The following is a 15,759-nucleotide window of genomic DNA, read 5'->3' as shown; positions in this document are numbered from 1 at the left end:
CTCACCCGCCACCTTTCGCAGCCCAGTTCAGGGTCTTGGGACCCGACCAGCCGGTCACTGCCGTCGTGGGAGAAGACGTCGTGCTGCCTTGCCGCCTCTCCCCGAGGCTGAATGCCAAGAACATGGACGTCCTGTGGTTTCGGTCCACATCCTCCATGTACATCCACTATTACCGCAATGGGCAGGACGACTACTCCTCCCAGATGCCCCAATACCGGGGGAGGACAGAGCTGTCAAAGGAGGGCCTCTCTGTTGGGAATGTTTCCTTGAGGATCCTCAGCACCCGGCTGAGCGATGAGGGACAGTACCGGTGTCGCGTCCAAGATTGGGATTTTGGTGAAGAAGTCTCTGTGGAGCTGCAGGTAGCAGGTAAAAGGCTGGAGTCAGGGTTGTCTACAAGACGCGCCCCCGGCATGTCCCATTTGCCCACCCCCACGCACAAATCCCCTCTGGTCTCTCTCTGCTGGGCAGCCCAGCTCCTCGCCAGCATCTCCCCACCTGCCTGGCCCCAGATCCCTGCACAACAGGGCCTGGCCCACGGCCAAAGCCCTCACACCTCTCCAGGAGAGCAACACCAGCCTCCGGAGAAACAAACCAGGCTTGGGTGTGCCCAGAGTGAAAGTCCGTGCGGTTCTGGGTTCATCTGGGGCAGGAGGCAAAGAGGGAGAAATGCCACCAATTCCAGGCCAAGGAACACTGAATTATTGTTTTAGGAGAAAGTTGGTCTCAGTGTAGTTTTTTAAAGAAACCTTGAATAAATCAGGGATTTTTAAATTAAACTTCAAGGACACACTATGAAATATCTACCTCAGGTCTAAATATTTCAACACAGATGCTCAAAGTTTACGGAAAGGCACGTTCACTCCAACACACAACGTACACCCGTCATTGCATCCCAGATTAACCCAATTTGGGCAATTTTCCTATTCCAGACTCCATTTTCCCAAAGGAATATCCCTGGAAGGTGGCTTTCTTCGTGACCCTGGCTGCCTGCTTCGCTTCCCTGGTTGCCTTCCCTCTTTTCATCTCACGTCTACGAGGTAAGGCATTAGGCAGGAGCAAGGGGACTTTGGGGCACCCAAGAGGGTCTCTGAGCACCCAAGAGCACACGGAATGACGTGGACCTGCTCACGGGAGGACCAGCTGCCCCCACACATTTCAGACTCCCTCGAGCTCTGTCCCACTGAAACATGCCAAAAAGAGCACTTTGGAGGCCCCAAACGCAGAATCTCCATCCCCAAGAGCTCACGCCCTTGACCAGGGGGAACCACCACAGCCTCAAAGCAAACCCCGGGGCTGCAGGCGCAGGAGGCAGAGCTCCAACACCACCAGACACCCCCATGTCACACCAGACCCCAAATCCAGCATCAGCCGACCCAAAACACACCTGAAATGTCCCCATTGTGGGTCACCCTCGCGTGACATAGCTGTGGGAGAAACCTTCCTGTAACCCACGTGATGTTCTCTCTTCTCTCTTACAGCCCAAAGCAGAGAACTAGGTAAGAGACACTTTATTTTTCTCCCCCACTTTTGAAAATAAGGTGGGGGTTTTTGATAGCGATGAGGGTTGGCTCTCGCATGCGTGCATCTCCGAGATTTGCCTTGAAAGTGGCATTTGGTGGGTAATTTCACACCAAAAAGACATTTGACAGAATTACGAGGGGTGGGGAAGGGTTGAAAAGACTTCATTTAAATTCTGAAAGCACACCAAATAGACACGGAATTAGGGAAATCCCTGTTTTCCTCCTGCTGTTTCCCCTTTTCTAACCACGCTCTGCCAGTGATGCCGTTGGTGCGGAGCTGCCGCCCCATTCCCGTACCCCAGGCCACTCACAAGTTCCTGTCAGGAAGGAAACTTCCTCTCACAGTTATTCCTGCTTTTCCTTCCAGGGAAACGCGATGCCGAAATCCGTAAGTGATGTGGGGTTTTTCTGTCGCTGAGGGGAAAATACGAGCTGCAGAGGGACGCTTGCTTCATGGCGGCAGTTCATGAGGCAGCGGGGAGGGGGCGAGCAAATGCGGGACCAGATCAAGTGCCTGACTCCATCGGGGCTGGCCAACGTGGGTGACCGACCCTAGGGGAGACCAAATCTCTTCATTTTTGGGTAATAAACCTCTGAGGAGATGGGCTGCGGTTTAGGAAGCCCGTCCGTAGCCCGCAGGTTTGTAGGAGTTGAATTCTACCTCGGGTACGGCTTTTGAGGAGAGCTTGGCTTTGGGGTAACCGAATTCTGGAATAACAAAAATCACCCTCCCTGGCTTTGGAGGAGTAGCAATATGGAGGAAGAAAACCAGCTTCCTCATCCTCAAGGGAATAAAACCCACCTTGGCATGGTTGTCCCCAAAGGCCACCCCAGACAGCGATAAATCCCCATCTCCCCTTGGCGCCCAACGTCAAATCGCCAGCGTTGATGGCCACATGGCTGACGGAGAGGCCTCAAGCGAGAGGAGGACCCAGGCACCCTTCTGCTCTGGGCATCAGGGCACGCCGCCCATCAAAACCCTCTTTCAGACAACCAGTTCAGCAGGTTTTCCCCAAAAATCTGTAACGCTTTCAACACAGATTTTTTCGGGGATGGTGGGGTAAGTTTTGCTCAGGTTTGTTACCAAGCCCCCTCCAAGAGTGATGGCAAACACTCCCAGGGGCTAACTAAAAACCCCCAAACTGGACCAGGAAGGATGTCCATGTTCCCATTTTGGTGAATCTACATTGTCAAATAAGGTAAATTTGGGTACATGAAAGGCAAGGATGGCTGGGAGTGGTCTGCAGCGCTGGGGACCACCACCCCAAATCACCCCACGGCCCCTCCTCATGCCACCGCACCTGCTTGTGACCACGTCTCTTTGCTTTCAGGGTGGAGAAACACCATCTTCTCGGTGGAAGAAGGTACCGGGGTGTGGGGCTTTGCCTCTCCATGGGTCTCTTCCCCTGTGCTGCTGGTGGGGGGGTGGGTAAATGGAGGGCTGAGCCTCCACGCCCCAACTGCTCTGATGCCCCCCGCTCCCTTTCCCCACCACATCTCCCTTTTTCTGTCTCTCTTTTTGTGGCACTTGAGGTCCCACAAATCAGTTCTCCAAGGGGAGCCCACCTGAGGAGACCCCAAAGGCAACGGGGGTCTCCAGCTGAGCTCTCCCCCTCTCCCCGCAGTGCACGTCACGCTGGACGCGGACACGGCGCACCCACTGCTCATCCTCTCGGATGGTGGGAAGAGCGTACGGTGGGGAGTCACGCGGCAAGAGGTGCCAGATAACCCCGAGAGATACGACACCGACCCCTGCGTCCTGGGCCAGGAGGGATTCACCTCCGGGAGATACTTCTGGGATGTGGATGTGGGGATGGAGGAAGGAGGGCTCTGGGCATTGGGGGTGGCCAAGGAGTCCACGGAGAGGAAGGGGGAGATCGACCGGGATCCTCGAAATGGGATCTGGGGTATTGGTCACTGGTGGGGAGAGTATTGGGCTCTGACCTCCCCTGAGCGCACAGTTCTCAGCCTCACAAAGAGACCCCGGACGATTCGGGTTTACCTGGACACTGAGGCACAGAAGGTAGCCTTCTTCAACGCTGACAACCAAGACCTGCTCCACACTTTCCCACTGGACCCCTTGAGTGGGGAGAGGATCCGTCCCTGGTTCTGGGTTCTCCTGTCCGCCCAGCTCACCCTGAAGTCACCTCCTTCGCCCCCACGCGTCCCCAGCGAGGAGGAGCCTCTGCTCCCTTCCTGCATCCCCCTGCCGACCCTCCCCACGGGACGACGGGCCCCGCGCACGCCGACAGCAGGACATGACCAAGACGGGGAAATCCATGCTGCTGTCCACGAGCAGCCATGATCAATGCCCAAGGCTCTGCCGGCTGCGTCGTGCCACCAGGGCGCCCCGAGACTCTCCCAGTGAAGCCATGGCGGCCCCCCCACCTGAGCAGAGCTATCCCCGCTCCTGCTGGAGCCTGCGACAAGATGTAGCCGTGGCTAAGGCACATTCGCCTCTCCTAAGGTGATGTCTCCAAGCAAGGCGCTTCCGCTGAGACGCCCTTGTGCTTCTGCTACGGGCAGAGTCCGACCCAACCAGGCTGTTGGGACCCGAGGGCGTCAGAACCCCCCTGAGATAGGGAAGAGAAACCCCCCAGTGCCAGAACCGAGATGAGAGTCTGGGGAGAAGGAGCCGCACATCTCCACCCTCTTCCTCTCTACTTCACCTCCAGCCCCCAAAGCCTCATCAAACGGGGCCAGTTGGAGGGCTGGGGGTGGTCTCTGGCCAGGCGCTCAGTTCCTGACACCTACCACCTCCCCCGGCATTCCAATGTACTCATAAAATAGGCTTTTTCTATAAAAATTCTCTCCTTGACACCTCTGCGGGTGACTTGATGGGGAGGAAGGGTCCTGCAGAGCAGCCACGTTCCGCCAAGGGTCCGGATCATCAGGCAAAGCCAGAGGGATGAGGCAGGTCCAGGGTCGAGGCAGGAACCAAGTCTGCACATCAGGAGGAACCATGGGCTGCAGCTCAGCCTTGGCCATGGCCCCCCCAACAGAGCCCAGCACCCTGGGCTGGGCTTAAGGAGAGCCCTTGGGCCATCAGCTGGTCCTAGGTGGGGCTGATCAGGGTCATTCATGCTAATTAGCCCTGATAATGCTAATAAGCCCTGATTAGGCCCTGACAATGCTGCTGCCTGAGGACAGGGTCCTGTCTGCGGACCCTTCTGCTGGTGACCGCTGAGCCCCGTAGGCATCTCCAAGGGGTGCGTGTCCCACTTCCCTCCACGCACGGTGCAGCTAAAGGGAGCTTCTCTTTTTCTTCAGCTTCTGGCTGAGCTGGAGGAAGTCGGCAGCAGAGCCCCGACCTGCCCTGGCAGCGGCTTTTAAACCCCAAATCTTACCGACCCCCAATACATTTGCAGTTGTTGGGGGGGAAAAACCTCAGCAGATGCTGGTTCTCTCTTCCCGTCACCCCTTTCTGCACCCAGAGATGGTTCAAGAAACGCAAGGCCAGGCTGCACCCAGCGGGGCCTTGCTGAACCCCTGGGAGATGCTCCCCATGGGGGATGGTCTCCCTCGTGTGATGGTCACATGAGGGTGACGCCCCCTCCATGGGGGATGGTCTCCCTTGGGTGATGGTCACCTGAGGATGACGCCCCCTCCATGGGTGATGGTCTCCCTTGGGTGATGGTCACGTGAGGATGGTGCCCCCTCCATGGGTGATGGTCTCCCTTGGGTGATGGTCACCTGAGGATGGTGCCCCCTCCATGGGTGATGGTCTCCCTTGGGTGATGGTCACGTGAGGATGATGCCTCCTCCATGAGGGATGGTCTCCCTTGGGTGATGGCCACATGAGGATGACACCCCCTCCATGGGTGATGGTCTGTGTTGGAGGGGGCTCTCCTGCAGGTCATGCTCCCCCAGGGTTGATGTCCCCTCCCTTGGGTGATGGGCACCCAAAGATGATGCTCCCCAGGGGTGATGCTTTCCTGGGGATGATGTTCTCCCGGGGTGCTGATGGTCCCCTGGGGTGATGCTCTCCTGGGGGGGATCATCACCCAAGGACTAACCCTCCCAGGGACAATGCTCTTCCATGGGCGATGATTCCCCCAGGGGTTATGTTCTCCGATGGAGGGTGCTCAGCCGGAGGTGATGCTCCCCCAGGGGGGATGGGCTCCCTCGGGTGATGGTCACTCCACTGTTCTCCCAAAAAGCGGGTTCCTTTGCCCGCTGTGCAAAGCGCCAAACTCCACCCAGCGCGGAGGTTCTTTATTCAACTCATTTTCCCGCAACGGTGGGGGCTGGGTGGTGACTGCACAGAGCCGCCCCCCGCGCCGAGACACTGCAAGGTCTTTCTACAGTTAAACGTATCACTCCAATGGTACATTTTATGTAATATTGTCTTTAACTGACCGATTTTATTGAAGCCTCAGGTCCTGCCTTGACTTTTCTACTCGCTTTATTCAGTTTAATTAATCAGTTAGATTTTCAGTGATGTTTGGGACGTGAACACAACGATCCTTATCGCTTAAATGTGTATATGCACAAACTCCATGACACCGTAGCAACACCCAAATGCAATTACTTTACCCACTGTTACTGAATTTTGCGCTCTTACGGTTCCAAAGCTTCAATTTAAATCTAGAACTAAGATTCCCCAATCTGGGGGTCGCAACGGATTCTGGCAGTGGACGACACGCGGTCATGCAGTTCAACTGCTGCCCTGTGGCTTCTCCCGAACGACTGGGTTAGTTGTGAGATTAAATCTCCTTTACAGGCAAATACTGAATAGACAACTATCATCTTGGTGTCGTTCGATTAGCAACGTTTCCCGAGGGGGTCCTATAATGTCCTTGTAGGGAAAATAGGCACTTAATCTCTACGGAGGCAAGTCCTACTTCCTAAGCACGGTTCATCGGGGGGCTCTGGTCAGTCCAGGTCTAACTTCCCCAGCTGGGATGGAGGTCCATTCGTCTTGATCGGGCCTTGGTGCCCTTCTTACCTGTGTATAATGAATCCAGGGATCAATTCCTTCTACCTTAGCCACAGTAGAAGTCTCCAGCAGTTCAGTAGAGGGCCCTTTCCACTTTTCCTTCAAGGGCTCGTCTTTCCAGGTTCGTACGCCGCCAGCGCCTCCTGGCTGGAATGGGTGGACTGGTGTGTCCAAGGGAAGAGAAGCCCTTGGATTTAGGTACGTGTGTGGTGAAGGCAAAGTCTGCGAGAGAGAAATCAAATATCCTTTGATGGCAGCCTGTCCTCTTAGATGTGTTTGGTCTCCCTTGACGTTTAAGAGGTTTGTAGGATATGCTCTCCCGTACACGATCTCAAGGGGGCTCACGCCCTCCTTAGGCCTCGGGGTTATTGGAATTCGCAAAGGAGCTGAAGGTAGGGCTTCTGCCCGCGTAAGGTGTGCTTCCTGGCAAAGTGTAGCAACTTGCCTCTTGAGGGTCTGATCCAGCCTTTCCCCTTTCCCAGGAGACTGAGGCCTCCCGGGGGTCTGTAATTCCCACTTAGTCTGTAACAACTTGGAAGTTCCCTCTACTACTGCTCCAACAAAAGGAGGCCCAATGTCAGAGGAGATTCCCTCCGCAGTGACAAAGCCTGGTGTAATTTATTTGGATAAAACCCTGCTGACTTCTCTAGCTCTGCTGGCACCAGGGAAAGCCTCCGGCCAACCAGGGAAAGGATCTACTAATCCCAGTACATATTGATACTGATTACATCTAGGTAACTCTGCAAAGTCTATCTGCCAGTATTCCCAGGAGACCTTCTTTGTCCTACAAGTCCTCCACCAATCAGGTGGACATCAGGAACCCAGTGACAGACCAGAGACCACCCCCAGCCCTTCAACTGGCCCCGTTTGATGAGGCTTTGGGGGCTGGAGGTGAAGTAGAGAGGAAGAGGGTGGAGATGTGCGGCTCCTTCTCCCCAGACTCTCATCTCGGTTCTGGCACTGGGGGGTTTCTCTTCCCTATCTCAGGGGGGTTCTGACGCCCTCGGGTCCCAACAGCCTGGTTGGGTCGGACTCTGCCCGTAGCAGAAGCACAAGGGCGTCTCAGCGGAAGCGCCTTGCTTGGAGACATCACCTTAGGAGAGGCGAATGTGCCTTAGCCACGGCTACATCTTGTCGCAGGCTCCAGCAGGAGCGGGGATAGCTCTGCTCAGGTGGGGGGGCCGCCATGGCTTCACTGGGAGAGTCTCGGGGCGCCCTGGTGGCACGACGCAGCCGGCAGAGCCTTGGGCATTGATCATGGCTGCTCGTGGACAGCAGCATGGATTTCCCCGTCTTGGTCATGTCCTGCTGTCGGCGTGCGCGGGGCCCGTCGTCCCGTGGGGAGGGTCGGCAGGGGGATGCAGGAAGGGAGCAGAGGCTCCTCCTCGCTGGGGACGCGTGGGGGCGAAGGAGGTGACTTCAGGGTGAGCTGGGCGGACAGGAGAACCCAGAACCAGGGACGGATCCTCTCCCCACTCAAGGGGTCCAGTGGGAAAGTGTGGAGCAGGTCTTGGTTGTCAGCGTTGAAGAAGGCTACCTTCTGTGCCTCAGTGTCCAGGTAAACCCGAATTGTCCGGGGTCTCTTTGTGAGGCTGAGAACTGTGCGCTCAGGGGAGGTCACAGCCCAATACTCTCCCCACCAGTGACCAATAGCCCAGATCCCGTTTCGAGGATCCCGGTCGATCTCCCCCTTCCTCTCCGTTGACTCCTTGGCCACCCCCAATGCCCAGAGCCCTCCTTCCTCCACCCCCACATCCACATCCCAGAAGTATCTCCCGGAGGTGAATCCCTCCTGGCCTAGGACGCAGGGGTCGGTGTCGTATCTCTCGGGGTTATCTGGCACCTCTTGCCGCGTGACTCCCCACCGTACGCTCTTCCCACCATCCGAGAGGATGAGCTGTGGGTGCGCCGTGTCCGCGTCCAGCGTGACGTGCACTGCGGGGAGAGGGGGAGAGCTCAGCTGGAGACCCCCGTTGCCTTTGGGGTCTCCTCAGGTGGGCTCCCCTTGGAGAACTGATTTGTGGGACCTCAAGTGCCACAAAAAGAGAGACAGAAAAAGGGAGATGTGGTGGGGAAAGGGAGCGGGGGGCATCAGAGCAGTTGGGGCGTGGAGGCTCAGCCCTCCATTTACCCACCCCCCCACCAGCAGCACAGGGGAAGAGACCCATGGAGAGGCAAAGCCCCACACCCCGGTACCTTCTTCCACCGAGAAGATGGTGTTTCTCCACCCTGAAAGCAAAGAGACGTGGTCACAAGCAGGTGCGGTGGCATGAGGAGGGGCCGTGGGGTGATTTGGGGTGGTGGTCCCCAGCGCTGCAGACCACTCCCAGCCATGCTTGCCTTTCATGTACCCAAATTTACCTTATTTGACAACGTAGATTCACCAAAATGGGAACATGGACATCCTTCCTGGTCCAGTTTGGGGGTTTTTAGTTAGCCCCTGGGAGTGTTTGCCATCACTCTTGGAGGGGGCTTGGTAACAAACCTGAGCAAAACTTACCCCACCATCCCCCAAAAAATCTGTGTTGAAAGCGTTACAGATTTTTGGGGAAAACCTGCTGAACTGGTTGTCTGAAAGAGGGTTTTGATGGGCGGCGTGCCCTGATGCCCAGAGCAGAAGGGTGCCTGGGTCCTCCTCTCGCTTGAGGCCTCTCCGTTAGCCATGTGGCCATCAACGCTGGTGATTTGACGTTGGGCGCCAAGGGGAGATGGGGATTTATCGCTGTCTGGGGTGGCCTTTGGGGACAACCATGCCAAGGTGGGTTTTATTCCCTTGAGGATGAGGAAGCTGGTTTTCTTCCTCCATATTGCTACTCCTCCAAAGCCAGGGAGGCTGATTTTTGTTATTCCAGAATTCGGTTACCCCAAAGCCAAGCTCTCCTCAAAAGCCGTACCCGAGGTAGAATTCAACTCCTACAAACCTGCGGGCTACGGACAGGCTTCCTAAACCGCAGCCCATCTCCTCAGAGGTTTATTACCCAAAAATGAAGAGATTTGGTCTCCCCTAGGGTCGGTCACCCACGTTGGCCAGCCCCGATGGAGTCAGGCACTTGATCTGGTCCCGCATTTGCTCGCCCCCTCCCCGCTGCCTCATGAACTGCCGCCATGAAGCAAGCGTCCCTCTGCAGCTCGTATTTTCCCCTCAGCGACAGAAAAACCCCACATCACTTACGGATTTCGGCATCGCGTTTCCCTGGAAGGAAAAGCAGGAATAACTGTGAGAGGAAGTTTCCTTCCTGACAGGAACTTGTGAGTGGCCTGGGGTACGGGAATGGGGCGGCAGCTCCGCACCAACGGCATCACTGGCAGAGCGTGGTTAGAAAAGGGGAAACAGCAGGAGGAAAACAGGGATTTCCCTAATTCCGTGTCTATTTGGTGTGCTTTCAGAATTTAAATGAAGTCTTTTCAACCCTTCCCCACCCCTCCTAATTCTTTCAAATGTCTTTTTGGTGTGAAATTACCCACCAAATGCCACTTTCAAGGCAAATCTAGGAGATGCACGCATGCGAGAGCCAACCCTCATCGCTATCAAAAACCCCCACTCTATTGTCAAAAGTGGGGGAGAAAAATAAAGTGTCTCTTACCTAGTTCTCTGCTTTGGGCTGTAAGAGAGAAGAGAGAACATCACGTGGGTTACAGGAAGGTTTCTCCCACACCTACGTCACGTGAGGGTGACCCACAATGGGGACATTTCAGGTGTGTTTTGGGTCGGCTGATGCTGGATTTGGGGTCTGGTGTGACATGGGGGTGTCTGGTGGTGTTGGAGCTCTGCCTCCTGCACCTGCAGCCCCGGGGTTTGCTTTGAGGCTGTGGTGGTTCCCCCTGGTCAAGGGCGTGAGCTCTTGGGGATGGAGATTCTGCGTTTGGGGCCTCCAAAGTGCTCTTTTTGGCATGTTTCAGTGGGACAGAGCTCGAGGGAGTCTGAAATGTGTGGGGGCAGCTGGTCCTCCCGTGAGCAGGTCCAGATCAATTCCGTGTGCTCTTGGGTGCTCAGAGACCCTCTTGGGTGCCCCAAAGTCCCCTTGCTCCTGCCTAATGCCTTACCTCGTAGCCGTGAGATGAAAAGAGGGAAGGCAACCAGGGAAGCGAAGCAGGCAGCCAGGGTCACGAAGAAAGCCACCTTCCAGGGATATTCCTTTGGGAAAATGGAGTCTGGAATAGGAAAATTGCCCCAGTTGGGTTAATCTGGGATGCAATGACGGGTGTACGTTGTGTGTTGGAGTGAACGTGCCTTTCCGTAAACTTTGAGCATCTTTGTTGAAATATTTAGAACTGAGGTTGATATTTAAATAGAGTGTTCTTCAATTTTAATTTAAAAATCCCTGATTTATTCAAGGTTTCTTTAAAAAACTACACTGAGACCAACTTTCTCCTAAAACAATAATTCAGTGTTCCTTGGCCTGGAATTGGTGGCATTTCTCCCTCTTTGCCTCCTGCCCCAGATGAACCCAGAACCGCACGGACTTTCACTCTGGGCACACCCAAGCCTGGTTTGTTTCTCCGGAGGCTGGTGTTGCTCTCCTGGAGAGGTGTGAGGGCTTTGGCCGTGGGCCAGGCCCTGTTGTGCAGGGATCTGGGGCCAGGCAGGTGGGGAGATGCTGGCGAGGAGCTGGGCTGCCCAGCAGAGAGAGACCAGAGGGGATTTGTGCGTGGGGGTGGGCAAATGGGACATGCCGGGGGCGCGTCTTGTAGACAACCCTGACTCCAGCCTTTTACCTGCTACCTGCAGCTCCACAGAGACTTCTTCACCAAAATCCCAATCTTGGACGCGACACCGGTACTGTCCCTCATCGCTCAGCCGGGTGCTGAGGATCCTCAAGGAAACGTTCCCAACAGAGAGGCCCTCCTTTGACAGCTCTGTCCTCCCCCGGTATTGGGGCATCTGGGAGGAGTAGTCGTCCTGCCCATTGCGGTGATAGTGGATGTACATGGAGGATGTGGACCGAAACCACAGGACGTCCATGTTCTCGGCGTTCAGCCTCGGGGAGAGGCGGCAAGGCAGCACGACGTCTTCTCCCACGACGGCAGTGACCGGCTGGTCGGGTCCCAAGACCCTGAACTGGGCTGCGAAAGGTGGCGGGTGAGAAGAAGAGACGCCCGAGACACACGGGCACACGCGGTTCTGCTGCTGCCTCGACGTGCACGTAATTGAGTTGGGTTTTTAAGGACTGTGGTTGGGTTCGTGGCACGTCTGACAGTGCTGGAGGCAGAGCTTGGGGTATTTTAGACGGTCGAGGACTGGGCTGGCTCTGGAGCTCCACCCATGGAGATGACGGATCCCCAAACCCTCACCGCTTCGTAGGGCGCTTCCACCACCTCCCACGAGACCCCACACCTCGCTCTTTATCCCACCTGCCTTTTAAATACACCTTTTGCATCGTGTTAAGATGCCGGGGGGAAAAAATAGATCCCAAAGGGTGGGTGTCACGGAAGAAGTTCTGGAGCTCCTTACCGCCCTCCAGCTCAGGGACGAGAAAGGCACAGGAGAAAATCACAGCACGAGCCAGGGCAGAGGTGACGCGAGGGAGGCAGGGGCGTGAGGAAACCAGCACCTTCCCATCCGCTTTCACTGGGGAAAGATGAACGGAGGGGAACGACAAATCCATTTAACACAACCGCGGGGGCGGTGCCGAGAGCACCCATTTGAAGGGGGTTTTGTAGATGAAGCCTGGACAGAAAACGCTGGAGAACTCGGCACTGGTGAAAAAGCGTGTAGGGTGGGTGGGATCAGTGGGCTCCCTGCACCAAGCCCTGCTCAGAGCGGGCCGAGGGGCTGGGTAGCTCTGGGTCCTGCCCGCGTGAGGTTGGTACCTCCAGGGATGGAGGTGCCCCTCCTCCCTCGACCTTTTCCCACCCACCCACAGAATAAAATACCCCCATTCTGCTGTCTCTGACGGTGCTCTTTGCACAGCCCGGGCTCAGGTCCGGCACTGCTGTCACAACTCTGCAAGGGCTCAGGGCTTCCCGCAAAGCCGGGAGGGCAGGAGGGAGAAAGGGGCAGTTTGGGGTGGTGGGAGCTGATTTTTGCAACCATGGGGCAGGGTTGAACAGGCTGCGCTCTTAAACAGAACCACAACAAACCACCCCATAAATCCCCCGCACCCCAAAACCCCCACCCCCATTCAGATTTGGCCCTGGGCTGGGTCCCCTGGTTGGGGGAGGTCCCCAAATGTCCCCGTGGGGACCCCCATGGCCGGCTGCACCCCTGGGGGCCCCTTCCACCCGCGTGCCCCCCGATGCCCGCCCAAGCGCCCTGCCCTACCAGCCCTGCCTGCTGGGGTGCAGGCAGCCATCGCTCCTGGCGGGGGTGGGCTGCGGTGCTGCGCTCCTGCCCCCCGCCGTGGGGCTGGGAAGGGGGAGACAACAGCGCAGCCCCACAAGGGACCTGAAACCGAGAGCAAAATTCCCTTTCCCTTCGTGCTTTATGGCTTCTGGGAAGGGAGGTGGGGCAGATCCGGGCGGGCACAAGCCCATAACTGCCTCCGAGACAAGGTCAAAGTACAAACCCTCAGGTCACACCTCCCCCTCTGTCCGTCCGTCCGTCCGTCCCGGGTGCATCGTCGCTGCTGCCCAAGGGCCGAGCGTGCAGCCGACCCCTGCCTGTGCGATTTACATCTCTCTCTCTCTATATATATATATATATGCAGTGCAGGCATTGCCTTTGCAAGAGCGTTTTTTCCCTCAAAGTCAGGCTTGTGATGTCACTGAACAACAGGCACCAGCAAAGACTGGAGGGACAACCTCTGAGCTCGTCCTAAAGGAGCCGTGGCCTTGGTCTGGAAAGCTGCTGGCTGATAAGGGCATGAGTCACAGCTCCCTTCCTCTCCCTCGAGCTGAGATACCGCCAGGAACTTCCTTAAAGCCTTTCAACGAGCTCACAGGTATCTCCCGCGACCCCTCCCACGCAAAAGATAGGGAAAACAGCTTTTTAGGAGGGCTAAATCTCAGGATCAGCTGCAGCGAGCTCTTCTTTAATTTCCCACGACAGCTTTGCTGCCGTCCACGCCTCCGCCTCTGCCTGTCCAACGCGCGGCGTGTTTAGGATGGGGGGTGAGGTTGGAAGCCAGCACCGGGCTGGGGTCGGCACCAGGAATAAACCTTTCGTTGCACCTTCCCCCGTCACTTCTGCACCAGGAATAAACCTTTCTGGGCATTTTCCCCTTCGGTTTTTCCCCTTGTGCCACCTTTTGTTCTAATAAAGCGGAGCCCCAGTAAAAACAGACGCGTGGGAGCAGCTCAGATACTTTATTCTTTCCCATTTCCACACCCCAGGGAAGGGCATTTGCCAGACGTGGCTGCAATTATCAGTTTGAGGAGCAGAGGAGGAAAACAAGGTTAAAAAAACCCAAAGAGTTAAAAACCCACCCAGCAGAAGAGAAAAATACCCCCTCCTTTTGTTTCAGGCATTCCCACGCATTCCCTGGGTGCAACCACGTTGCCCCCAAGCCGCCCCCACCTCACGGGCCTCACGCACAGCCCACCCTTGGCTTTATCGATGAGTATTATTTGTTCAAAATGCAGAGCTCTGGGGATTTCTCACAGGGAAATGACTGCTGGGAATCAGCTTTCCTTGCCCGCCTGCCCCCATCATTTAAGAGGGGAAGTGATTTAAGAGGGGAAAAGCAGAAAGAAGTCGACACGTGACGCTGCAGGAATCATTTTGCGCGGCCGAAGGCGCCCTAAGCGAGAGCGAAAGGGGCGAAGCCCTTACCCAGCGCCGCCGCTGCCTCGTAGCCTCCGGCATCACCCCGGCAGAGCCCTCCCCGCATGGGTTCCAGCAGCGCCCCCTCCTCATGCCGAAATACATGGCCACCTCCGCCAAGGATCTCCTGGAAGTAACGAGAAGCGGCTTCTTGATGGGAGAAGCTCAAATCTCCATCCCCAGCAAATGCTCGTCTTTCCCCCCTTTTTTTACAATTATTTTCCCCCATTTCTTTGCCTCCCCTGGATCCTTCTCCAGCAGGACCCCAACCCCCACCCGAGCTGGACCTGCTGCGGCCATTCGCTGCCCTCCCGTGGAACGGGATGATTGCAGCAAACTGGGACCTACTGGGATGAGAGAAACAGCTAGGAATATTGCAGGGGGGGAAGGCATCGGCATCAGCCCCAGCCCCAGCCCCAGCCCCAGCCCCAGCCCCAGCCCCAGCGCTTTCTCCTCCTCACCAGGAGAAAGAGAAGAGCTGAGGTTAATTAAGTTAATTAACAGCCCTGATTAGCCCCACCTTGGGAAACCCCACTGGTGGTCCAGGGGCTCTATTTAAGCTCAGCCTTGGGATTTTTAGGTGTTTTGCAAGTTGCTTTGGAGGGGTGTCTGTGGGCCTTGCTGATCCCTTGCTCTGGGCTTGTCTCCAGCCTAGGCCTGGCTGCTCTCCTTGCTCAGGTATGTCAGAGGTTAATTCCTTCCTTGAAGCAGCACTGGCTTTGCAGTTAGTCCCAGCTTCAAAACTAGGCTAGGCTTCTTGGCTTGATGTCCTGCTTAGACCTAATTTCAAGACTTGGCTAGATTCCATGGGGTCAGATCCTGGTTAGAACCAGCTTTAAAACTTATCTGGGGTCCTCAGGCTCAGGTCCTGCTCAGACCCAGGTTTAAAACTTGTCTGGGGTCCTCAGGGTCAGGTCCTGGTTAGACCCAAATCCTGGCCAAACAACAAGAGGGAGAAGATTTTCCAGGAAAACAGGAACCTGCTGCATTTCCCAAGGGAATTTTCTGGGGCGAGATCATCCTTGGAGATCAAGGTGAATAATAGGAGGGTTTAGATGAAAACAGTTTAAGCAAGGGGGGGTTTAAGAGCATGCAATAAAAATGCATATTTAGACACCCACGTGTGAGGTACGGAGCGAGGACGTTTTGTGTTTTGGGGGAAGAAAAAAGAAGCCTTAAAAAGCAAAATAGGCTGAGATTTGATATATTCGGGGTGTTCAACACGTAAGTAGAGCCTGCTGGTCTCTGCGTTTGCGCTGTGGCCGGGGATGTGATGGGGAGCAGTGGGGTTCAACAGAGGTTGCCCCCTCCTTTAGCCAGCTCCCACCTTCCCCTTTCTGCCCCTTTTCTCCCCCAAAACCCCTTCTTGCCTCGCTCCCTCCTCCAGCCCCCCCCCCCCCCCAAATCCATGTGGCATCTGCACCTTCGTCCCCGCATCCCCCTCACCAGAGCCCTCTCCCACCAAGCGTGGCAGCTCCCAGCTCTCCCAGTTGCTCCTGGGGGATGCCCGAACTGGGGTCCCCGCTTTGTCCCCAGGGCTGGGGGCCGGTGGGGTGTTTTCCTACCTTCACCGCTACCTGGGGTGGGTGGGGGTG

The 15,759-nt window shown here is 56.2% G+C and overlaps 2 protein-coding genes across 4 annotated transcripts in view; one reads left to right on the top strand and one right to left on the bottom strand.

The window, feature by feature from the left end:
- Positions 1-4,341, top strand: part of LOC135317611 (butyrophilin subfamily 1 member A1-like) — a 28,143-nt gene extending 23,802 nt beyond the window's left edge. Inside the window, exons 3-8 of one of the 3 annotated variants that reach the window (XM_064473974.1) lie at positions 22-369; positions 933-1,040; positions 1,482-1,499; positions 1,891-1,911; positions 2,855-2,887; positions 3,149-4,341. In XM_064473974.1, the coding sequence (XP_064330044.1) occupies positions 22-369; positions 933-1,040; positions 1,482-1,499; positions 1,891-1,911; positions 2,855-2,887; positions 3,149-3,828 (1,208 nt within the window). In that variant the 3' untranslated portion in view covers positions 3,829-4,341. Of the gene's footprint in view, positions 1-21; positions 370-932; positions 1,041-1,481; positions 1,500-1,890; positions 1,912-2,854; positions 2,949-3,148 lie in introns of all 3 variants that reach the window. The other 2 variants (XM_064473976.1, XM_064473975.1) reach the window with 2 other exon arrangements.
- A 1,514-nt stretch (positions 4,342-5,855) lies between these two features.
- On the bottom strand, positions 5,856-13,617 carry LOC135317619 (butyrophilin subfamily 1 member A1-like). The gene is made up of 8 exons (XM_064474009.1): positions 12,725-13,617; positions 11,915-12,031; positions 11,179-11,526; positions 10,507-10,614; positions 10,047-10,064; positions 9,635-9,655; positions 8,659-8,691; positions 5,856-8,397 (listed from the first exon to the last, which is right to left on the bottom strand). Exons 1-8 carry the CDS (start codon positions 12,753-12,755, stop codon positions 7,718-7,720), a joined length of 1,356 nt encoding a protein of 451 aa, XP_064330079.1. The 5' UTR covers positions 12,756-13,617; the 3' UTR covers positions 5,856-7,717.
- Positions 13,618-15,759: the final 2,142 nt, after the last annotated feature.

Source organism: Phalacrocorax carbo, chromosome 26 (assembly GCF_963921805.1).
Source record: "Phalacrocorax carbo chromosome 26, bPhaCar2.1, whole genome shotgun sequence".
NCBI classification, from domain to species: Eukaryota; Metazoa; Chordata; class Aves; order Suliformes; family Phalacrocoracidae; genus Phalacrocorax; species Phalacrocorax carbo.
The sequence above is the reverse complement of the archived record's forward strand: the minus strand, read 5'-3'. Positions and strand labels throughout refer to the sequence as shown.